Genomic DNA, 24,482 nt, shown 5'->3' on the forward strand with positions numbered 1-24,482 from the left:
TTTAAATTAAGTATTTCATAAGTAAAACTAAGTATTTCAAAAAATTCAATTAGTTGCGAAAAGTTTTTTTTTTTAAATGCATACTCGAATATCCAGGTTTTTAATACACATTCTGAGTATTTCATTTACTAAATCAAGTATTTGAAAATTGAAATTAAGTATTTTACAAGTAAAACTAAGTATTTCAAAAAATTCAATTAGTTGCGAATTTGTTTTTTTTTTAAATGCATGTTCGAATATCCAGTTTTTAATAAAATTCTGAGTATTTCATTTACTGAATCAAGTATTTTAAAATTGAAATTAAGTATTTCACAAGTAAAACTAAGTATTTCAAAAAATTCAATTAGTGGTGAATTTGTTTTTTTTAAATAAAAAATATTTAAATTAAATATACATGTCATCCAAATTCATCGGGATTGATGAGTGGAAAGTGAAGATGTTCAACAAAATTAAGTATTTATATACTTTTTTATTAATTAAAAGGGTAAAAATGTAAAAATGCATTAAATATGTACTAAAAACTAAGTTGGTCTTTTGTCAGGTACTAAAATACAAAAAAAAAACTGTTGGGTACTGAATCTTAAATAAATCTTGGACAGATGTATTTTTTTACAAATTACCCAATTTAAAAACCAAGATTTTACACGATTTGGTGCATTAAATAATTTGAGTAAATAAGAGGATATCACAAATTCTATATTAATTAATTTTTTGGTGGTTGCTGGAATTGCTGATACAAAGCTGCAAGCCTGTTGTATGCATCGATTGTCATTAGCTGCAACCACAGATTATCCAACGAAAGATGTTAAAGAATATTTCTAAATATATATATATATATATATATATATATATATATATATATATATATATATATATATATATATGTTAAAAAAAAAATACCTGCGACTGCCATGCCATGAACATAGATAACGGATCTGTCATCACCGAAGCAGGTCCCTGCAATCGCTCCCCTGCAGGACTATCCCACGATGCAGCCTGCACCGGCATAAAGGAGGCAGGAAGGGGAGGGATTCCAGCCCCCGGCCGTCCCATGGCATTCATGTCCGTGATCCCCATCCCCATCCCCATGCACATAGGGTTCATCATAGACATTTGAAGGTGCTGATGCATGGCTGCTAATGGCAACATATTCATGTGTGGCATGTTCATCCTCATGACCTGAACTTGTAACTGCATTTGTTTCACATATTCAATCACTTCATCCAGCATTGAAGATTTATCTGTCTGAAAATTAATATATGTAAGTTAATATTTAAATTTTAATAAAGTATATGTAGGAATAACATGTCGAAATGAGACCACAATTACTTGATGATTAAAGTTTGAATTTAAAACATCATATATTAAAAATTAACAGCATTCAAAATCTAATATCAATTAACAATATATGAATACATCCAATAATAAAACTAATACAATTGACCAAGATTAAATTAAATAAATAAAAGCAAGTGAATAGGATATATGTAAGTGTTCAAAAATCAAAGATAGAGATAGGGTAAGGACCAAAGGTGATTACAACTATTGTGAAGTGAATGAACTGAACAATTTCCTACAATCCAGGGGGATGGCATGTGAAAAATCTGTAATAAATAAATAATTTGTGTGGGAGCAAATTAAATTTTATAACAATAATTTGTCATCGCAACAAACGACCCTTTTTTTGTCTGTTTTCTCTGTAACAAGATTAACTATGTGTGGACTACAATCAATGGAACCAGAACCATCCCAACCTCTGTGTAAATGTGATGCATTCAATCTTTGGACCACATTTCATATCATCATGTCTAGATAAATTATAACATGTCGTACAACATATTACGACAAAATAAAAAAGATAAGAAGATAAAATTGAAGTAAAATATCAAAATTTTACATGCATGTGTAGAGAGGTAGTGTTTGCAATAGGGCAAAAACTTGTGTGAGACGGTCTTACGGGTATTATTTGTGAGACGGATCTCTTATTTGAGTCACCCATGAAAAAGTATCACTTTTTATGCTAAGAGTATTACTTTTTAGTGTGAATATGGGTAGGGTTGACCCGTCTTACAGATTATGATCCGTGAGACGGTCTCACATGAGACTCACTCTTGCAATAAACAAACACTACTAATTTTTCGATTTCAATTTCAATTAAATTAAATAAAACCTAACGAAAAATTTGGGCAAGAAACAAACAAAAATGATTTTTTTAATGAATACAAACAATCACGTTGGTAGAGTTGACACACGACAATTATAATTTTAAATGAATTATATGAATACTTTATAGGATAAATTCAAGAATCTAAATCAACGAGTCATCATAGAGTATAGATAAAATTTATAAATTTTTCAAGAAAAGTACTCGTGAAATTCGAAAAATATGAGGGAATAAATTGCCCATCGTGGAATTCTTCTGGCATTTAAATATAATAATTATATTACCTTGCTGGAATTTGGGACCAACTTCTGTAGCGTCTTCATTCTTTGATTTATCCTGTCCCTTCGTTTCTGAGAAATATAAACACGGCACATGAGTAAATTTTTTAAAAATAAGAAAAGAAATAAACATAAATATGTTATATTTTTGTCCTGCCTTTATATAAATTTAATAAAAAAATAAAACAAAGAATAAACCTACACGTTCAGACTGGTTATGAATAGCAGCTGCCCTACTCCTTTTTGTTATGACTGGGGACTTTCCACTTGCTCTTTTCTTGCCCCCATAGTCACATTTAGCCCTCTGCAATTTCTAAAGTTGAAGGGACAAAAAAGCATTATATTTTGGAAGAATTCTGTATTTTTTTTTAAAAAAACAAATTTACATGATCAAGTTTTATCTGAATGTGTGTGAATTTTAAATGATTTGTAATAGATTGATGCGAAAGCGTAATACAAAAACTAAGAAATAATGTGACGATTAATATGGCCATATATAAATATTTTGGCAAAAAAACTTGTGAGAGGATGTCTCACGATGAGACAGATCTCTTATTTGGGTTATCCATAAAAAAATATTATTTTTTATGCTATGAGTATTATTTTTTATTATTAATATCGGTAGTGTTGACCCGTCTCACATATAAAAATTCATGAGACCATCTCATAAGATACTTACTCAAATATTTTTAGTTGAGAAAAGCATCGTCTTCTTAGAAAATATTACATTTTTAAATGACAGAATTTTTTTTTTAAAGACGAATGTAAACATTTGGTATATAAAATTATGTGTTCGTTGATTTTCTTTTCAAATACAAGTTTTGAAAATAATATACACAAACATATTTGAATTTGAGAGCATTTGCATAGTAGGATTTTCGAGGAAAAAGGAAACTCATCAAATTCCAAACGAGCTGTACGTTCATTTGATTTTAAGAGCATTTGCATCGGTTATTAAAGTAAAATATATGTAATAGATTATATTTACATATATTAATATTTTGAAATATATAATGCTTTATATTTTGAAAAATAAAAATCACACCCTCTACTCTAATTCAATCAATCAATCAAAGTACTTAAAACAAATTACCTGCCGCCTACTGTGACACACGGAGTCATGGTCATCGCCGGTGCTCTTGCTGTATTCCTTAGCGGAGCTGGTATTTGCCGGCGACTCCGTGGAGAGAGACGTGAACCCCTCCGTTATCAATTCCTTCTCGCAGGTATCAAGCGTCAACTGCCGGCTATCCCTCCCACATGTGGCGCTCTCGCTCGCGCTCCCGTTCGTGTCGTCACAGCCGCTGATGTCCACACGCGGTACGTGTTTCCCCCTCCCGACGCGACCGTCCAAGGTGGCGGCGATGCCGCTGCAAGAACCCACCCTGGTGGAGCAGCCCAGCACGTGCGAGGAGGGGACCTGGTTATCGTTGCTGTTCAAGATGTTGATGTTATTGCATGGAACCAAGGCGTCCATAGTCATGGTGACGGAAGCGCTGGCCACAGGATTGGGTATGGAGCGGCGTTGGTCAAACCCAGGGACGAGGTCGTCTCCGCTACCATCTGAGGCGGACTTGGGATAGGGGAGGCGCGTGGCCTGGTTGACTATAGACTCTAATGTTCCGGCACCGGCGCGTGGCTTGTCCCATGTATTATACTTCGTAGTAGGCACGCGGGGAGGGCCTAAGCCATGCATGGCTAATTGCCCATTTTTCCAAGTCAATTCTGCCACTTCATAATCCAACCTGGGTGACAATTCGAAATTAAAATCAATACTTTAATTTCATAAAATCAGCAATAAAAAACAAAAATTATCAAATACCCTCGTAGCAAAATTAAATAACAAGATCATAAATTTTTTTTTTTCAAAAAATGTCAAGAGCAATGGATCAATCGTACCCGGGCAGGGAGGAATTATCATCAAGATCCCAACTTGGTACACATTGATTCATCTCTTGAGGAGCAGTGTTTTCCTTCTCTCTATTTTTTTTCCTTGTGAATTATTGAAGGAGAGAAAGGATTCGAAAATTATACTGGACAAAAAGGAAACTTTTTTCCACTTTAATTTTGGGCATATAATATTAAATATATGTGGGTGTGGATCTTTGATATTCAAGGGACAAAGAGATGAGAAGAGTATAAATTTAGGGGAATGCATGTCTATGTGTATGTCTATATGTGGTCCTATGGATAGAAACTGAAAACCAGAAGAGAATCTGATCTAATTTTTTACTTTCTTTTTTCTTTACCTTTTTTTAAGGTCGAGATGCAACGCTCGAGTCAAATACCAAATATCAAAGTCAAATAAGAAAAAGATTTAATTGTAGTTTTATTTTTACAAAGTGATCAAGAAATCAGGCAGTTCATGGTTTAGTTCCAATTTCACTATTTTCATGCTAGGATGAGTTACGTTGCTATCTCCCCGAATTTAATTTCACATGTATTAACTCTCGTCACGTAGAAATAATATTATATCTTTGTTCAAAAAAATAAAAATAAAAAGCACAATTTTTACTAATTTATTTATAATTTTTATCTGCGCAAAAATATAATAATAAGCTCAAAACTAATAAGTGTTTTTTTTAAAAAAAAAATTAAGTTTTTGCCATCGGTTGGAAGTTAGTTCACGATGACTCCTCGTAAGCTACGAACTTTTGGCGAGTGATGAGCACAGACCAGGGCCGGATAGGGTGAGCTCAATCCCCAAATATATATAATTTTTTAAAATGGTGGTTTTAATTTTTTAAATTTTATTTCAGCCCCATATATCAAATTTAAAATAAAACACTCTCACAAATCATACATCATTGATATATATGCTATGAAATTATACAATTTTGAAGTAAAAATTCGAAAACTCTAAAATTATGTCGAATATTTAGTTGTGATTATTTGATTTGTAAATAATATTAAATTATGATGTATATGAAATTTTATCCTAAAAAACTATTATTGTGGATTTTAGAATAATGATCATTTGGTTGAAATGTTTGATAATTATTGATTTGCAATTATTATTCGGTTTTTATCGAGATGTTTTAGTTAGGATAACCGAAAATTGAACGATTGTGAAATTCAAAAAATAACTATTAATTGGAAAATTTTGAGATTATTGAATTTTTCAAGCTAGGTAACTCAGTCAATGAAAAAAAGAAAAACTATCAAATTATTTTTAAATCAAAATAGCTTACATCAGTAAATAACAGGCAAACATCAATTACAATATATGAGTGAACAAAATATCAGTATAAACCAAAATAACATACCGAACTGAATTAATTTGAAAAATCAGTTTCATTTTTGTAAGAAATTTCGGTTTAATTGTTTTAAAATATCGTTTAATTTGATTCGATTTCACTTTTTAATATAAAATTTCGGTTACCTGAACAAACAAAACTGTTATTAAAAAAATTAATATTATTAAATTTTCAAATAAAATTTATAAGGATTTAAATATTACAAATTCCTAACAAAATTTATTAGACAATTGAACTAGACTTAAAAATATTTTTCAAAAATAAAAATTGAATGTATTTAATCAATTTTAATATTACATTTTTTCATTTAACACTTGATTTTTTAAAAAAAAATCTAAAATTTTGGTTCAATAACCGATTTTTTCAGTTTAGTTTATTCGGTTTTAATAGTAAATTTTGGTTGGTTTGGTTTTTCTGAAAAAAATTGGTTAATTCGATTTAAAAAATTTTTGTTCGGTTTTAACCGAACTTATTACTATGTAACATGATATAGAGCTAGCCACATATACTTATGATCAATCATAATTCCGTCCATGTCACGAATAATAATTACCAAAGTAAAATAAATACAAGATTCTCCTAATTAAATATTCATTAGTAGGTTTTCCCATTTTCACACATTAATGTCAATGTTTTCTCATTGAATTTTCTATGCAAAGTTGTAATCGTATAGCGTGAAAGTAATTTACACACACCCATTTTATAGTGTTCAGTTACAAAAAAGGAGTTATTTTCAAAAGAAAAAAATTTATAAAAAGGAGTTGTCATTTTTTCTTCGGTGAGTTCGTCTTTTTTTTTTTTTTTGTGGCCTTTGAGCCTAGCGTCGCAAATGCACTTTATCACCCAGAAACCCGATTCTGAAAAAAACTATAAAACTTTCAACCTTATCGACCTACTTCAATATTTTAATCTAATTTTATCCGAAATAAATAAATATTTTAATCTGATTTAATTAATGGTTAACCCTATTACTTCTTACATATTAACAACTGAAGTTACTTGTTTGTTTTTGGAGACAATTTTAAGATTGGTGAACTGATTTGAGCTACAAATTTTAGAATACACGATCCCTCCTCCAAAATAGAATACATCAGTTCGTTAAGTCATTTTTTATCAATTTAATTTATCGATTATTGACGAAGTTCATCTAATAAAATATTCTTTTCGGAACTTCAAAACTCATGAAGGAAGAATAAATAAAAATATGGTGTTTTTTCAATAGGCTCCACTGGTATATTTGATATAGATATAAGAAATTTCAGGGAAAAAAAAATTTGACACGTGATTGAAGAATTTGGCGGCAAGTGGGAACGAAAATCGAGTGCGGTAACCTCAAGTGGGATTATTTCACCATGTCCGTGCAGGCAAAACGGCCCGGATCACTCCACATGAGTGATCTGGACCCACCACCATGTATTAAAAAAAAAAAATTTTGGCTCTGATTTTTCCGAGCCGTTAGATCTATCCTGCGGACAGTGCCCGCAGGGGTAGGGTTGCGCGTGGGAAATCGAAACTTTGGAAGCTATGCAAATTTAGGACACGCGTTGCAGGAATAATGATGAAAATGAAAGAGTCCACGTGTCATTACCACGCGCCAACGTCGATCCACGCTCTGCGGGTGTGCGGCACGTTCGATAATGGGAAAATGTATTTTGGTTCCAATGGTGTCCAAGTACCAGAGCAGCGGCAGCAACAATTCTCTTTATTTTATTTTTTTTTAAATAATATGGGTGTTGGTTATGCTCTCAGACGTAGAAATTGGTTTCAAGTATTAAAATTGTAGTGCAAATAGTTGTTTGTGACTATTGAATATTGTTAGTCTGCCATTTCTATTGTCACAAAAACTCATATGGAAAAAATTTATAGGTTAATTCTAGGTGACAATTACAACTATTAATTTTTATATCAATTTTTTTTTTTAAATATGAACAATGAATAAATATATCTGAAACAGAAATAATAACTAATGTTCTAAAAAGCGCGTTTAAGCTCCGTTTAATAGTGCTTTAGCTTGAAACTCGATAAAAACGTCTCGCTTAGAAGAAAAACGGAAAAAAAAGCGGTCAAACGATACCTTTGACCGAATTAAGCGTAAGTAAGATGTTTAACTAAGCGTCCTTAAGCACAATTAATCGCATATGTTATTTTTTTTATTTTTGTACAAAAACTTGTGTTAGACGGTTTTACGGGTCGTATTTGTGAGACGGATATCTTATTTGAGTTATCCATGAAAAAATATTACTTTTTATGCTAAGAGTATTACTTTTTATTGTGAATATGAGTAGGGTTGACTCGTCTCACATATTAAGATCCGTGAGACGGTCTCACATGAGACTCGCTCTTTATTTTTTTATTTTAAAACAATAAATTATGTTTATAATTTAGATGTTTATTCTTAAATTTTAATTATGATTAAGCGTGTCTGACAATAATTTGACAAATATTTAACAAATTTTTAATGTAGTCTAATTAGAAAAACAAATAAAGATTATAATTTTGAGATTTTATATTTTATAAAATAAGAATTATTGTATCAGACTTAAATTTATCATATTTATGTATTATTTTATCTATTTATTGGTTAAGATAATTATAATTACACTAAAAATTTAAAAAACGTCTTTTCGTGTTAAACTCGTTTAAACTTGAAAAACACTTCACACGTTTTAGAACATTAATAATAACTATCAAACTCATTCAATTCAATCGGCATTAAATATCTAAATCTAAATCGAGGAAGAAGGGCAGATTGGCGAATCTTTTGATGAACCCTAACCCTAATTTACAACCATGTCTATTTAACCTGATAAAAACAGAATTTCCGGCCCTAATCACGTTCTTGACCTCGGCAAGCTGGAGACGAACAGCCACTCCAGCTGGTCAGACAACCTGTCCAACGAACGGGTCGACCCCAACGAGGCATTTCGCCATTTGTACCTCAAAATGCGCCTCCAATCTCTTCCCAACTCCGGCTCCACTACCCCCCACTCGGACTCTGAGCCGGACTCCGACTCCTCCAACCCCAACCCTTCCGCGCCGCCTGATTGCATCTCTCTGCTATCCGACGAATTGTTGCTCAAGGTCCTCAGTAAACTCCCCGACAGGAACCAGCATCTTTCCAATTCACTGGTGTGCACGAGGTGGTGTGTGGTGAGTGGGAAGTTGATTCAATCGATTAAGCTATTGGATTGGGAGTTTATGGAGTCTGGGAGGCTCACTTTCCGGTTTCCCAATTTGGTCGATGTTAGCCTCGCGCATGCATGCATTATATCCGAACGGAATTCGGGCATTTTGTTCATTAATAAGTTTCTATCAATTCATTTAAGTTCTGGGCTGTTCGAAAATGATGGGGTCCTTATTAGTAATGGGGATGTATTGGATTCAGAAGAGGTCGACAGAGGGGTGAGAATTATGGTACAGGGGTGTAGGAATTTGAGGAGAGTGGTCTTGATGAACGTTAGTGAGAAAGGCTTAAGTTTTTTGGGAGAAGAGTGTGACTATTTGCAGGAGATGGAGTTACATTATTCTGGCGATTTAGCCTTGCCGGGAATTTTTAAATGCCAGAATTTGCAAATATTGAAATTGATTGGGAGCATAAGTGGGGTTTACGATTCCGTGGTTACAGATATTGGATTGACGATTTTAGCTCGGGGGTGTAGAAGATTAGTAAAGCTTGAGTTGGTGGGATGCGAGGGGAGTTATGATGGCATTAAGGCAATAGGGCAGTGTTGTCAAATGTTAGAGGAACTCACACTTTGCAATCATAAAATGGATGGCGGATGGTTGTCGGCTTTGTCATATTGTGAGAACTTGAAGACTTTAAAGATCCTGTCATGCAATGAAATTGATAGGAATCCTGGTTCCGATGAACACTTATGGCCATGCCCGATGCTCGAGGAGTTGCAATTACGTCAGTGTCAAATGCGAGAGAAGCAGGGTGTGAGAGCACTGTTTTTAGTGTGTCAGCCGATTCGGAAGCTAGTTATAGAGGATTGTTGGGGATTGAACAATAACGTATTTGCTGCTGCCAGCATTTTTAGGTATGATCAGTTATACTCTTGTGATGCTTTGTGTCAAAATCTAACTTTATTGGATTATTTTCCTTCATGGGGCAATGGACCATAATTGATGCAAAAGATTTGTTATGGTGTATAATATATGTGTGCAATGTCGAGTTTCAGATAGATGTTAGGAGTTCAGAAAGACGTCACATCTACCTGAATCAATAAGGAAAGATAATTCCATTTGATCTGCGTAGCTGGTGTGGTGACGGCCGATGAGATACATTGTCATTAATAAATTCTGTATCATAATCTCTTTGAATGTAAATAAATTTAATTTGCTTCAATGAAAAAAATTTAAAAGGTTTTTGAGCAAGGTCAAACTGAAATGAACTTCATTTAGTTCATATACTGGCAAAACAGGGGTTAAATTCAGAATTAGGTCTTTTTAGTTTTCGAGTTAATGAAGCAAGCTGGAATCCTCACTGCCTAGTTGAAAAATAATATTAACTTGTAGTTTACGTGATTTCAAATTTTTTTATTGATCTAATATCTCATGTAGGAGCATTAGATCTTTGTCGCTGGAAGGATGTTCATTGTTGACAACAGAAGGATTAGAATCGATAATTCTTTCTTGGAAGGAACTTGATAGGCTTAGAGTAGGTTTGTGTAGCAATGTAAAGGACAGTGAAATAACACCAGAACTAGCAAAATTATTTTCTGATCTCAAAGAACTGAAATGGCGACCGGATTCCAAGTCACTTCTGTATTCTAGCCTCGCAGGGACAGGAATTGGGCAAAAAGGTGGAATATCTTTGAGGAGGAAGTAACTGCTAGATATGCTGATATATTCTGGCAAACTTTAGAGGCCAATGTAAGAGGAATCAAAGGCGAAATTTGGGTGGGGCGTGCATGCAATTAACACCTCAAGATAGTATGGGATTTGACTCGAGCCTTGCATCTCTTGATTATGGGATGACTGGCTTGACCTTTCAGTATACTTTCTTGTAATACTGTTATTTATTTATTCTAGAGTTTAGAAAAAGTGAAGGCTTGGGAATTTGAGTTTTGCAGTTATTGAAGTCAAAGGAATAAATCTATATCATGTATACTTAATTTGTAGGAATGAAGTTAATTTCAAATCAGCTCTATCTATTAATTTTCTTTCTTATGCACTTTGATATTCTTCTTGTTTTTTCGTTTCTTAATGCCTCTGCCATGGAAACATAGTTTTGAAGCTTCACTGGAAGTCCCGCTGGTAGCTATCATCTTCCAAATCTTGAGTTGTTGGTTGGTAAACATCTGATAGCTGCGGATTGGCATCAGTTGGACTTTGATCTCGGTAAACATCTATCATTTGTTTTAAAAATTTTCCAAATCCAAGCAATGATTTTTCTTCCTTCTAATATCACATTTTTTTAATTTTCATATCAATTTTTGACATTTTTTTCCATTATGTCCTTAATTTATTCCAGCAGTAAATTATTATTATTATTATTATTTTTTTTTGTAAATACTCATTTTTCAATTAATTTAGTTAATTGGATTAGATTTTTGTTTCTTTCTATATTAATATGTCCTATTTCTATTTATGCCTACAATTTTTATTTTATTTGATGAAAAAAATAAATCACGAAATACAAAGTTGATTCTAATAAATTGGTATCAATAATCAAATTAATTCAAGAATACGCCACACATTTTTGTTTTTATTTTAAATTTTTTGAGAAAAACGTTTTGGAGAAAGATTTTGAGAAATTGTTTTATGTCGAAAAAATGTAACTCTAGTAGTATTTTGAAACGAAAAGTTTTCACCGTGTGGATCAAGAGTGGAATATTTTTAAAATTTAAGATACGATATATTATTAAAAAAATTATATAGTAAATAAAATATTTCTAGGAAACGTGAAAAGTTGGATTAAATATGAGAATTATGTTTAAACTTTTAAGTATAGGTTGACAAAAATATATTTTTGGGAAAAGATTGAAATGAGATGATTGTGTTTAATTTTGCTTTGAAAAATGATTTTTTTTGGAAATTGGACCAAGCAAAGGGAAAAAAATATATCTTAAATACTAAAATATAATATAGTTATAGATTCAAATTCAAATATTTTATTTTCATTAACTAAAATTATTTTAATTCAAATTAAACTAATTTTTGAATATTTGTTTTGTCTTTTATATATAATTATTTTTTAAATTATATAATAGATAGTCACGTTTTATTAAATTTTTAACTTTTTTAGATTAAGTGGATCGATTATAATTCTGAAATTGAAAATGTTTATACCTTTTGGTGGAAAATCATACATTTTTTTTAAAGAAAAATATAACATAATTTTACGTTTGACTTATAATTTTTTAAAATTTTAATTTTGAAGTAATTTTACGTATATATTTTATTATTTTCAATTCTTATTTCTGAGGATATCCAAAAAAGCGGTCTCGTCACACCTAGTCTTCGGTCCAATTGGGCCGACCCAATTGCTCTGACTCAGCAAAACTCGGCTACCTTTGCTGTCGTGGCGCAATATGATTGGCTGGACGATGTGTTTTTCTCAGTCAATAATTATTTTAATATATATGTATTCATCTTATAATCCAGAGTTCAGCACTCTCCGAAGTTTACTATCGGCGAAATTCCTAGACAGAGGCAACACGAATTTGAGTATTACTTCATCTTCAATTCTCCAGAGAAAGGTAAATTTGAATTGCTCCAATACAACTTGGAGATATTTTTGTTTTTATTATAATTGTGCGTCGAATTTTTATATGATTGACGGCAGGTTCTGGATCTTGTGTTCCTTTATAACTTCGTTTGTTTCTTTGAGATATTACATTTGGAATGTTGTAGTTGTTGGATTTTGTTAGGCCTGGAATTTTGAACCTGCAAGGGAATGGTCGTCGTTGATTTTTTAGGTGTTTTTTTTTGCCAATAATTATGTCCTGTGCTGTCGGTTCTGTAAAATTGTGTTGATTTTAATTTTCTGTTAAATTGACACTGGTAGTAAAAAAAATTCAACTTGATCTGAATCTGCCTTGATTTTTTTTTGCCTCCCGGTTTAAGTTTAGTGATTGGGAATGTCATTGAACTCGATAAATTTCAATGGTATTTCACTTGGTTAGAAGGAAATGGTTTAAAGAGATCAAGGATGAATGCTTCATTAGCGATCTTGTGTCCCTTGTTTTATTTCCTCTTTTATGCTCGTCTTCTGCATGTTCCTCAATTTGGATCTCATGCTTGAGTCGTGGGGGGTACAGAAATGGCAAATGGTGGAGCTGGACCACAAAGAGGAACGGCAGCAGCTGCTGCTGCCAACCTTCGTCGTCGGAGAACAGCTGGCGGTGGGGCTGCAGGTGGAGCAGGTGGTACCATGCTGCAGTTCTACACTGATGATGCTCCAGGGCTCAAGATTTCCCCCAATGTTGTGCTTGTGATGAGCATTGGCTTCATAGCTTTTGTTTCAGTTCTTCATGTCATGGGTAAGCTGTACTTTGCCCGCAAAGATTAGGATGGGTAATTTTTGACGAGAGAATATCATTAGAAAGTGGATGGGATGCTTTTTTCTGGAGTGGAGCTACTCTCTTCTTAGATATGAAAAAAATGTACTTGGAAGCTTTGGAAATATGATGAAAAACTGTGTTAACCAACTTCACTTTATTCTCACGTGAACAAGTTCTTTATAATTTATTTGTTTCAAGCTAGCAGAGCTGATTTGGTTGGTCTCACACTCTCACGATTCAACGCCAATTTTGCCTGGGGAATATCATTAAGTTGACCATAAGACTGTTTGACCAGCCTCAGTTAAAGTTGTATATCTTTGATTAGAATCTGTTTGCCGTTTGCAAGGCTTCTCCGATTAAAAACAAACCAGAAACAAGGGATCATATCTTCATTCTTAGGATACCACGTACCCAAGTAGCGAAGTTAAATATTTTTGATCCACTGGTTCTCGATTATTCACACATAGTTCACAAATTTTCATTCCATTTTTTATGTGGAATGTAGAATCATGAAGTACCAGACTTGTGGATTGGTAGTAAGCCCGATGAGAACACGATGCATATAAGACAGCCTATAACACATGACACAATGCAACCTAGCACCACGTAGGTTGATTTGGGCGACGCGGTGGGGTTGCAGCTGATGCTACCAGTTCCAGCAACAGTCGATGCTGGTCCACGAGTTGAGAAAGCTCAAATAAGGCTCTCGAAGGTTACGCTTGATAGCTAGAGAGCTGCCCGGTCCAACGGCAGGCAGGCGTTAGATACAGGAGCCTATTACCATTTAAACGGACGATGTGAAATCAGCACATCGAAACATGTTATCAAATCCTAACAAAATTCCTATGATCCAATCACTACCCAAACCAAAATCTCATGCCGTATAAAATGTATAGCATCAATTAGATAAATTTCTACGAGTAAGATTCAAAAAAACCTCGCGTTTGAATTTTTCAGAAAACGATACTCGTAGCTTTGAAAGACAACTCCGGAACGCCGCAACTCAAGAAAGAGGAATCAAGTCATACAAGAACACAATAATACTAAGTTGTTACAAAACACAAAACTTCTCCCACCGTATTTTAAAACCCCTCAAAATTCATTCTTTGAACCTCAATGTTTTGAATACAAATGTAAGTTCAAAGTGCGCTTAATCTTCATCGTTCCCACTTTCATCTTTGACAAGCTTTATCATGTCATCAATTCGAAGAATAGTTATAGCCGCTTCAGTAGCAAACTGGAAAAAGACGTAACTTATCAAGATTTGAAAAACATTTAAAACATGACAAACAGTCAATCAAGCATTGAATCTTTAAACTATAACCTGAATTATCTTTACTTTGCTCATTGCAGGTTCAATAACTCCCGCTTCCAAGTTGTTGCGAACGATACCCTTAACCAAATCCAGACCCATGCTGCATCCATGAAAGTAACTAATCAGAATTCTCGCACAATTACTAACAATTTATATTATTCTCATTGAACCGTGATAAAAAGAGATGCCAGATTCTGGCTCTTTCTGCCACTAGTAAATCCAAACGAACAACCAGGTGACCCAAGGGCTAAAAAATTGACATGCTAATATACTTGGCAAAGTCATGTGATCGATCGTATAGCAATAGCACTTAAAGCAACTACAGTATTCTCCAGGCATCTGACTTATTTTATGTCCTTGTCGCTATATTCTACAAGACTGCAGTACAGCTTTAAAAACACTGGGAACCTAAAATAAACTTGCGTTAAGGTAGAGAAATAGAGAAAATGAGAGAAAAAGCTTCACGTGTAGATCGAATTGCTCAATTATTATTTCCAAAGACTTGTTAGACCGAAAGAAAACATCGACAGAGAGTTATGTGGCAGTTCCCTAAGAAATGTGGAAACAGGTACATGATAAACCAATAGGCGATAATGTAGGAACCATACCTTGATAAATGCTTCTTATCTGCCTTAGTTTGTGCCGCGTGGTGGTAAGCTCGTAACTTGGCAACCAACTCAGTAGCATCTTTAGCAGCATTTACCGCAAGCACCTAACAAGACAACACAAAATTAGCCCGCGCAAAATAGCAAATGATCGATTCACTATCGATGAAATAAGAACCTTTGGAATGATCAAGAACGACTCAGCAAACTCTGCAATTGCTAGCTGCTCCCTAGATCCCAAAGTAGTGGCCAAATTCTCTAGATATACAGATAGGGCAGCCTCGACAGCACCTCCGCCAGCAACAACCTATTTACGATACAGTCCCAATGATACAAGTCAAACTGTTATCATCTGTTTTCCACTCAATCGATACACTTCATAAATTATCACGTTTATCTTTCTTCGAAATTGCAACCACTTCAAGAAAGATGGGCATAGAAGGGAGATGAATTTAAAGCGTATAAAAAATAAAAGACAGAAAAAGAGGAAATGTTAAAATAGTGTTAGTTAGGAGAGACTATTTTACAAGTGAAACTCACTGTATTAGATTCCAGAGTTCTTTTGACAATGGACAGTGCATCGTGCAAAGCCCGGTCCATCTCATCCAGCATGAAGTCGTTCGCACCTCTAAGTATTAATGAAACCTGGAAAGAAACATTATACTCCTATGTCAGATGTACTGGTGAAACTTACGTGCAGGTCCACTCAAAATGAGTTGAAACAAGGATGCAGTCATTAACAACACCTAGTCACATAATTGCATTCGCAGGAAAAAACCAGAAGCAGTTGAACTGTTTCAGCAAGAAATATTAGAAAATTGATAATGTTACAGAAATGACAACTCTCACCGCACTATTGGTTTTGGTTCCCTTTATCATAATCACATCATCATCTGCAATTCGCTCCTCCACTACTTCATCTGCGTATCCTAGAAATGATGGATCAAATGTTTCTTCCCCTTCCATATCCGCAAATGTTGAAACCTTTACAAAAGTCATTAATATGAATTGAGTTATTCTCCTTAAGATACAGGCAAAATTCATTAATCCATTAAATTTATTCTTTTGCAGGGTTTAGGGTTTAGGACATAGAAGGGAACTAAAAATATATACCGCAGTTGCACCAGTTGCCTTGGCAACATGCCTCATGTCTTCCTTGCGGACACGTCTTACAGCTATTGCACCAGCCTCCACAAAGTACTGAGAAATGAAAGAAAAACTTAAATAGAAGACCCCCAAAAGAAATCAAGGAACAAAGTTTCAATCACAAAATAAGGGTATTTAATCAGCATAATGAGACAACGTTCTCAAGAATGTAGAGAAATAGATAGTTCTAATGGTTTCATTCCTTCAAATGATGATCCTAACTAACCCAAAGATGCTCCTACATAAACTCAGTACTCGATAAAGAAGATCCATCAATTAAACAAGAAAAATGCACTAACATATGTCCGATAGGAGTAAAGTTTCCAATGCTCTGAACACCTTTACACGAGAGACATGAACACTAATGAAAACACAAGAGATAGCTTGCCTTGAGTGCCATGTCATCAATTCCCTTCGTGGTTAAAACAACATTTGCTCCGGCCTTCAGAATCTTCTCAATACGTTCTTTTGTCATGTCAGCTTCTCTGCAAGAATTATTATGTCAGTAATCCCTTTGGTATCGTATCACATGTATCGATAGATTTGGGAGTGCCACCGCTGAGACTGTCCTTGGCTTTAAAAATGAGAAATCTCAAAAAAGCTGATCATAGAAGACACGTGCATAAATTCAGATTAAGGTGACGTGTAATAAGCATAAAACAAAATGCATCCAAAAGTTCATCTAAACATTGTTGTTTTCAACCGCCATTAGCATAGGAAAGCTAAATAGTTTAATCACCTCTGACGAATCTTTTCCAACTCCCTGGGGTCAGTGACTAAAACTTGGACACCCATTTGCATTTTTGTCTTTTGAAGATTAAAATCGAGACAAGCAATTTTAGCCTGGGTAACCCTCATAGGCATTCCTTGAGCAGCACGCCCAGTGTTGAGAGCATATCCTTTGAGTAGATAACTATCTTTGGCACTCTTCCCATGGGCTTTAAGTATATTAATTCCCTGACACCGAGACAATCATTAGAAAATTTAACTTACAGAAGAAAGATTGGAAAAGGAAAAATAAATCCATTTAATAAAATGTGTGAGGTGTATGTCCATCTTTTGGGTTATTCGAAATATCATAATTGAAAAAGACAATGGCGGAGCACAGGTTTTCCAAAACAAGGGATGTGACAGAAGTCTACAAGGGATCCTTTTATTGTAGATAAACCATGTTCAAAACAAATTGTTCAATGGATAGAAGCTATTTCAACATATAACAGCAAATAAATGCTCAACCGTAAACCATCAACCTTGATTGGATATCTAACTTCTCCTCTTGCATTTGTCATCTTCATGGCTTGTACAGCCTCCACAACCTAAAAGAATAAGCAGTGTGATGGTTTTGTGATAAAGAGAGGTCTTTAAAGCCACAATAAGGACGAAACCATACGCATTAATTCCATAGAAGAGGGCGATAAGCAATTTTGTGCAAGTCTAAATAGTATAAAAAGAAAAAAAAACACCCATGAAACCCTGTTCCACTGCCCTCAAATGCTTTGGAAAAATGAACCACGGAAAAACATGTATGGGTGCCATGAATCACAAGTTACTGCAATGCCATATCTATCATCGCATATAATTCAAAAACAGTGGAGTGCTAACATGCTGTTCGCAGGTGCCACGAAAAACTTCATAAACTACACATTTAAAGGAGAAATAATGAGCAGTAAAGTTCATCCATTTATTAACTTACAAGATTTGCGAAGAAGTCGCTATCACCACCTATCAACTTTGAGGACATGCTGGTCTTGGCACAGTTTACAAGGGAATCTTTGCCAAGTTTTTCAACCTAAACATAGATATGAAAAGCTCCATAAGCCCAAAAAAATTTCAAATGAAACCCTATGTGCTTCAAAGTGGTTGATGATAATTATGATGTGTTTAGTATACATATACACGTCACATGCCAACATTCACATTCTAATCACTGCTCCCCGTTTTCTTTTCCCAAAATCTGATTTCTAAAAAATCGCTCTCTCTTTGTAAAAGGAAAAGAATCGAGGAAGAATAATTAAAAGATTTCACTTCAGATGGAAGCAATAGCAGCAAAGAGTCACCTTGACAGCTAGTTTTTCATCAACATATTTGCAAGCTTCCCTCATAGCAAGCTGCCGCCAAACATTGATGCAATTACACAAATCATGAGCATGAAACAGACTGATTATCCTAAAATTGGAAACAAATCCAAGTAAAACATAAATCAAAAATTAAAAATGATGCGCACTCTGTATCCACTGATAATTGATGTCGGGTGAATCTTGTTTCTCACTAAGTCATTTGCTCTCTGTAGAAACAAATCTGAACTCAGTAGTGAAGTATAATATTCCCAATGCCCGCACTCAAATAACTTACAAGAGACATCAAAGTTTGTTGCAGCAAAAGCAGCCATAAACTACCTTAAGTAATTCAGCAGCTATGATGACCACAGAAGTTGTCCCATCTCCAACTTCTCTGTCTTGCAGTTCAGCCAACTCAACAAGAACCTGTGATCATATAAAGGTGAATACAAAACAGATATGAAGAATTTGTTAAAGACAGAAAGAATTATCCTTTCACCTTTGCAGCCGGATGCTCAACTTCCAGCATCCTCAATATCGTAGCACCATCATTGGTAATTGTAACATCACCAATATCATCTACAAGCATCTGAAAAGTACCAACTTATCACATAAAAACGCTATCTATCCCTCCCGCCTTCACTGGCAAAGCTATCTTAAAAACTACAAAAGTTGCTTTCCCTTTGTTCTAAAGTTTGAGATATTAAACATCAAACATTAGCAAATTACAGTAAAATTCAAGATTTCAAAAATAACTTTTTTCACCAAATGAAGTAATTTCATATATATGGCATGAGGGGTGGGGTGGCAGGGCCGAAGAAACTTGAATGGTACAACCGAAATATATATGATCAAAGACGACTCAAATTTCATATCAAACATGATACTTGGTAGCGGACGTGTACGGGAAGCTTAAAAAATCTTCAAAAATGAAAAATAAATATAGGGCAAACTACCTTGTCAAGACCAACAGGACCAAGCGAAGATTTTACAATGTTTGCAACCGCTTGGCATGCTACGACTGTACATTTCCATGAAAAATATCGACATTATCAATAAAAAATGACAGCCCAAAACAAAACATACAAACAATAACCAGCAGCACTCCCACATACATAAACCCAAAGACACACACTTGACCAGTAAACACGCGCACGCGCATAAAACGCTACATATATAGTTAGAAATACATCCACGAAAAAATTCACCGTTTTGAGAGCGAACATCCTGTCCATATTGGCGCTCCCCGGAGATATCAGGTGCTTGCGATGAAACAACCATTTTAGTTCAAAAATAATAATGAAACAATTCAGAGAAAAATTATATAGAGCTATCTGCTTCGCAAAAATATGGAGATTTCGGGATAGAAGATGATTGCAAAGGCTCCTGTGCGTGAGAGAGTGCTTGTCCCAGTGAGGATAATCGAGGGCTCAGAAACCGGGGGAAAATGGTAGGGTTTGTGAAATACGACGACGTGTTCCCGGTCGCTGTAGTAGCCTAAAATTTTTCTTTTAATAGAATTGATTTAATTGGGCTGGGCTCGAATACAAAAAGTTGGATCGATCTTACAGCATGCAGCCCACAACAAGGTTGTTCCAGCACCAGAGTCCCAATCTACAAATGAAAACAGCAAAATTATAGTTGTTTTTTTTAAAAAAAAATTAAATTAAATTAAATATTCCATTAAACAATAGAATAAAGATTAATTATAGTTCGCTGATATATTATTTAAAAAAACTCTAAGTTATGATTTTCCTGTCTTAATATATATATTTATCTGCTGTGAGTGCAAAAAAAAAATATTTTTCAAACAAATAATAACATGATATCGATTTTATAATTTATTTCGAGAAAAAGATCAAGAAATTCTTATCTGTTAATCTACTTTCAAGTTTTGGCAAAAACTTGTGTGAGACGGTCTCACAGGTCGTATTTGTGAGACGGATCTTATATTTGGGTCATCTATGAAAAAGTATTACTTTTTATGCTAGAATATTACTTTTTATTGTGAATATGGGTATGGTTGACACGTCTCACATATTAAGATCCGTGAGATGACCTCACATGAGACCCACTCTCAAGTTTTATCCAAAGATAGTGACTCGCATTAACAATGTTGAGTATGTCTCTTGTAAGATCATCTCACATATTTATATCCGTTAGATGGACCGACTAAATTCATATCTATAATGAAAGTATTATTTTTTTTATGAAAAAAATATTTTTTCATACGATTCAGATAAGATAGCTCTCTCACAAAATTGACATGTGAGACGATTACATACGAGGTTTTTTTTTTTTACAACCAAGTCTTGTTTATTTGTGTTTGTAGTTGTTCATTTAACTCGTAGCTAATGGAATTGTTAACTGAGAATAACAACAAAAACAAAAAGGAAAACAACTATTTAGAGGTTCAGAATACTAGAGGTTTTTATGAGATGGGGGAGAAATGAGAATACTCTCCAATATCGTGCTAAAATACTAGTGCATTGGCTTTATATTCAAACAGTGATAATTTCATAGTTGTAAAAAATAAAAGACATGTCATACTACAATTTGAATTTATAAAATAAAATAAAAAGAACACACACAAATCACCATAACATCATTTTTTGTCTTTTATCATAAATATTCTTAATATAATATTAGTGACCTTTGGAACACGTTGCTTGCTTGTGCCATTTTTTATGAGTTAGGTATCATGTGAGATCGTCTCACGGATCTTAATCTTTGAGACGAGTCAATCCTACTCATATTCACAATAAAAAGTAATACTCTTAGCATAAAAAATAATATTTTTTCATGGATAACCCAAATAAAAGTTTCGTCTCACAAATACGACCCGTGAGACCGTCTCACACAAATTTTTGTCTTTTTTATGAGTATGTCTCTTGTGAAACAGTCTCACGAACCTTTATCTGTGAGATGGATCAACCCTACCGATATTCACAATAAAAGGCAATATCTTTTCATGCATGACTCAAATAAGAGATTTGTCACACAAAATACGATCTGTGAGATTGTCTCACACAAGTTTTTGTCATTTTTTTATAATTAATTTGATTTGAGAAACTTTCATAATAGTAAAAATTAATGAAAAACCATAAAGACAATTTGAAATGATTATATTTAAATTCGATCATGTCATAATTGTGAAAATTAACGAAAAACTAATTTGCAATTTGAAAACATATATTTTAAAAATAAACTATGATACCAAATCTTTTGTTTTCATTATGCGTAAACTTAGTAATAGTAATAGATATATATAGATATATTTATCTACTGATGAAATAATAGCAAGGACAAATGCAAAATCTATTTTGTTATAAAATTCCATTGGTAAATATTACTTGGCAAATTAAATTGGATTTTTTGTAAGCGTATAATGTTTTTGTTAATTATAATTAACAAGTGTAGTTAGTGATAATTGACTGGTTAAATCCATTTATAGTAACTTATTGTTTTCTTGCTTAGTTAGTTGGCTACTTGTGTTAGTTAAAGGCCAACTTTATTAGGGAGGGCCAACAAATAATAAGTCAAACCAAATTATAAGCCTTTTTGTGAGCTATGTACGACACTTATTTGTTTTCCAAATTAATTAGCAGTGGTTAAAACTTTGATTGCTCGAATACCACGTCTCGTCCACTTTCTCAACGGGAACAATAATTTAATTGTGATACAATAATCACGACAATTATCGATTCTTTCAATTATGCAACAATAAGCTTAACACATGGGTTATTTCATAATGAAGTGTGATTTGATACGTGGCTTCCTAGCAGTAATATTTTCGTTATCATCTTCATTTACAGTAGTAGAAGTATGTACAATCGTTAATTTTACAAAAGATAACATAAATACGAATTCAAGAGAAAAATCACGGTTTTGTTAAACCATCATTTTCATTTTTTCTATTTTCATTTTATTTGGAGTCCTGAAATCTTGTATATGGAATTTACAATAAATCGAAAGAAAATAGAATTAAGTCTTCAGGAACTTAGTGAGCGAATAAAATTGAGATTATATATTTATAACAAGTCAAACAAAAATTTATCAGTGCAATAAATCAATCTGATATTACATATATATCGGTAATAACATATCATTATAAGAATATCTTATCAAGTGAAATACAATGACTATTCAGGACTCTGAAGTGAATATCATGGGCTAAAAAAATGGATCACTTCAACATTCGATGTAGCACTTTTTACAACATACTCAAGTATGATCCATACAATCGATCAGTTACAAGTCAAGTTGAACTCATATTTTCGGACCAAAATCAAGTTGTTTAGATAAACCATATATGAGGTTTTAAACCCATAGTTCATTATGACTCAAATTTCTGAGCCGAAGTCGCGTTGTCCAGTGGATGAACAATCCGGCACATAGACCACTATCTATTAATTTTGCACTCGGTAGTTTTGGTTAAAACTTTAAAAATTTATATCAAACTAAAGACATCAAAATAGTTGTCAAGCTCATTTCAAACGATCAGACACATTACTTCTGACGATTTTGGAGAAGATCGATCAGCATATACTTAAACTATAAAATATTTTGAACGCTTTCTATTTTAAAACCGAAGGTAAATTCGTTCAAGAAGAAGAATTAAATCGAGTTACAAATGACTATCTAAAGCACAAGCTTCTGAAATTTTTGAGAAACGGTTATTTGTTATTTTTTGTTTTTGAGCAAAATCAATTGATGATGTTGTTACGCCTTGATTTATGAGGGGAAGAAGAGAGTTGCATAAAAATTTCGGAATTTTTGGAGATGATTTGCTATTTTTTCCTCAATTTCCTTTATTTCCACTACTTTTTGTTTTGTTCCTCATTCCACCATTTTTCCTATTTTAGCAACTTCGATCTCGAAATTGTGTTTAAAAATGAGATAAAAGAGTCTTTTTACGGGTAAAATTGGTTAGAGGACTTGGATATTTAACACGCGGTTTTGCCAAAGTGGCTGAGTGTCAAGTTTTACAATTTAAAATAAAATATACGTGAGTGCCATTAGGGATGTACTCAGACCCACAATAAACCTGCGTGTATGAGGATAGGTTTGGACATAATAAATGGGTCATGGGACGAGTCTCGGATCCAATTTTTCGGACTCATCTGAATATGGAGCGGGTCATGGGTCATATGATACCCGTCTCATTTATGTGGATATAAATATTCTAATGTTTTAGTTTTATTAATTTTCATTTATTTAGTAGTTCACTTCAACCATAACGATATTAGCTATTCCTATTTCAACTGTTGCATTTGAATATGTTTTTAGCAATAGTGGAACAATAGTTGGTCCTCATCTTAGTAGATTTAATCCAACGACTTTGGAAGCATTGATGTGCTCGCGAAAATGGTTATAGGGTGAGGTGAAAGGTAAATAAATCACAGTTTTGTTTTGTTATTGTACTTTCATTTTAAATTTTTTACTGTACTTTCTCTCTTTAAATTATATTTTTTTTACAATTTGAAATTACAGTTTTATATTTTCAATGTAATTTCTCTATTTAATTTTATAGTTAATTTTTCAAGTAGTTTACCTACTTGTCCCACCATTCTTGATGAAGAGGAAAATGATCTTGAAGAATGTGTCTGAAATATTGCCTACTCGGTGATCAAATATTGATCTGTTTAAATTATGTTATGACTTATTTTTGGGGATGTCAAGAATTTTTTGGACAGCTAGTAACTCTTTTTTTTTATGTAATTCTTTATGCCGTTAAAATATTTTGTTTGTTATTATTAAGTGTGGTCGAAGACATGAATTATTTTTCCACAATGTTGTATTTAGAGGTTTGTCTGTTTAATAATTTAGTCATGTGAGAAGAAAAATTATTTTTTTATTTTAAAAAAATTCAGGTCTCATATGTCTCACAGTTCTACTCGGCCCCGTTTATTATTCGAGATGGGATGGGTCCGAAGAATATTTAATCAGGGTGGGCCGGGTAATGTGTCAAAGTTTTTTTCACGAAGAGGGTCTTGGGTTTAACCAAACCCGTTTCATACCTACCCCATTAACATTTCTAAGTGTCTTGGTACTTGTTCAAGTTTCATCTTAACAATTGTGAAGCTAAATTCTCATATAAATTAAATATCTTAATAATTTATTTTGTTTATTATATTCATATTTTATTATAT

The 24,482-nt window shown here is 33.4% G+C and overlaps 4 protein-coding genes across 8 annotated transcripts; 2 read left to right on the top strand and 2 right to left on the bottom strand.

Annotated features, from left to right (window-relative positions):
* Positions 1-555: 555 nt before the first annotated feature.
* On the bottom strand, positions 556-4,611 carry LOC140826654 (transcription factor UNE10-like). 2 transcript variants are annotated; one of them, XM_073189123.1, is made up of 6 exons: positions 4,342-4,611; positions 3,536-4,187; positions 2,645-2,746; positions 2,449-2,514; positions 901-1,245; positions 556-775 (listed from the first exon to the last, which is right to left on the bottom strand). In XM_073189123.1, the coding sequence occupies exons 1-6, from the start codon at positions 4,392-4,394 to the stop codon at positions 704-706; spliced, it is 1,290 nt and encodes a 429-aa protein (XP_073045224.1). In that variant the 5' UTR covers positions 4,395-4,611; the 3' UTR covers positions 556-703. The 2 variants fall into 2 exon arrangements, with proteins under 2 accessions (XP_073045224.1, XP_073045223.1); XM_073189122.1 differs by having other exon boundaries at positions 2,645-2,755; positions 4,342-4,608.
* Positions 4,612-8,392: 3,781 nt separating this feature from the next.
* Positions 8,393-11,072, top strand: LOC140826655 (F-box protein At5g07670-like). 4 transcript variants are annotated; one of them, XM_073189127.1, is made up of 2 exons: positions 8,393-9,739; positions 10,931-11,072. In XM_073189127.1, exons 1-2 carry the CDS (start codon positions 8,643-8,645, stop codon positions 11,004-11,006), a joined length of 1,173 nt encoding a protein of 390 aa, XP_073045228.1. In that variant the 5' UTR covers positions 8,393-8,642; the 3' UTR covers positions 11,007-11,072. The 4 variants fall into 4 exon arrangements, with proteins under 4 accessions (XP_073045228.1, XP_073045226.1, XP_073045229.1 ...); XM_073189125.1 differs by lacking the exon at positions 10,931-11,072 and adding an exon at positions 10,263-10,862; XM_073189128.1 differs by lacking the exon at positions 10,931-11,072 and adding an exon at positions 10,476-10,862.
* A 1,187-nt stretch (positions 11,073-12,259) lies between these two features.
* LOC140826657 (protein transport protein Sec61 subunit beta-like) lies at positions 12,260-13,364 on the top strand. Its single transcript, XM_073189130.1, has 2 exons — positions 12,260-12,403; positions 12,965-13,364. The coding sequence occupies exon 2, from the start codon at positions 12,967-12,969 to the stop codon at positions 13,213-13,215; it is 249 nt and encodes an 82-aa protein (XP_073045231.1). The 5' UTR covers positions 12,260-12,403; positions 12,965-12,966; the 3' UTR covers positions 13,216-13,364.
* Positions 13,365-14,210: 846 nt separating this feature from the next.
* On the bottom strand, positions 14,211-19,822 carry LOC140826656 (T-complex protein 1 subunit alpha-like). The gene is made up of 17 exons (XM_073189129.1): positions 19,539-19,822; positions 19,287-19,351; positions 18,830-18,919; positions 18,670-18,756; positions 18,498-18,557; positions 18,331-18,381; positions 17,967-18,062; positions 17,524-17,589; positions 17,013-17,230; positions 16,662-16,758; positions 16,241-16,327; positions 15,977-16,111; positions 15,668-15,772; positions 15,306-15,434; positions 15,131-15,234; positions 14,532-14,622; positions 14,211-14,444 (listed from the first exon to the last, which is right to left on the bottom strand). The coding sequence occupies exons 1-17, from the start codon at positions 19,609-19,611 to the stop codon at positions 14,358-14,360; spliced, it is 1,641 nt and encodes a 546-aa protein (XP_073045230.1). The 5' UTR covers positions 19,612-19,822; the 3' UTR covers positions 14,211-14,357.
* Between the last annotated feature and the right edge of the window lie 4,660 nt (positions 19,823-24,482).

The sequence above is a fragment of the Primulina eburnea genome, chromosome 3 (genome assembly GCF_022965805.1).
Source record: "Primulina eburnea isolate SZY01 chromosome 3, ASM2296580v1, whole genome shotgun sequence".
Classification (NCBI taxonomy): domain Eukaryota; kingdom Viridiplantae; phylum Streptophyta; class Magnoliopsida; order Lamiales; family Gesneriaceae; genus Primulina; species Primulina eburnea.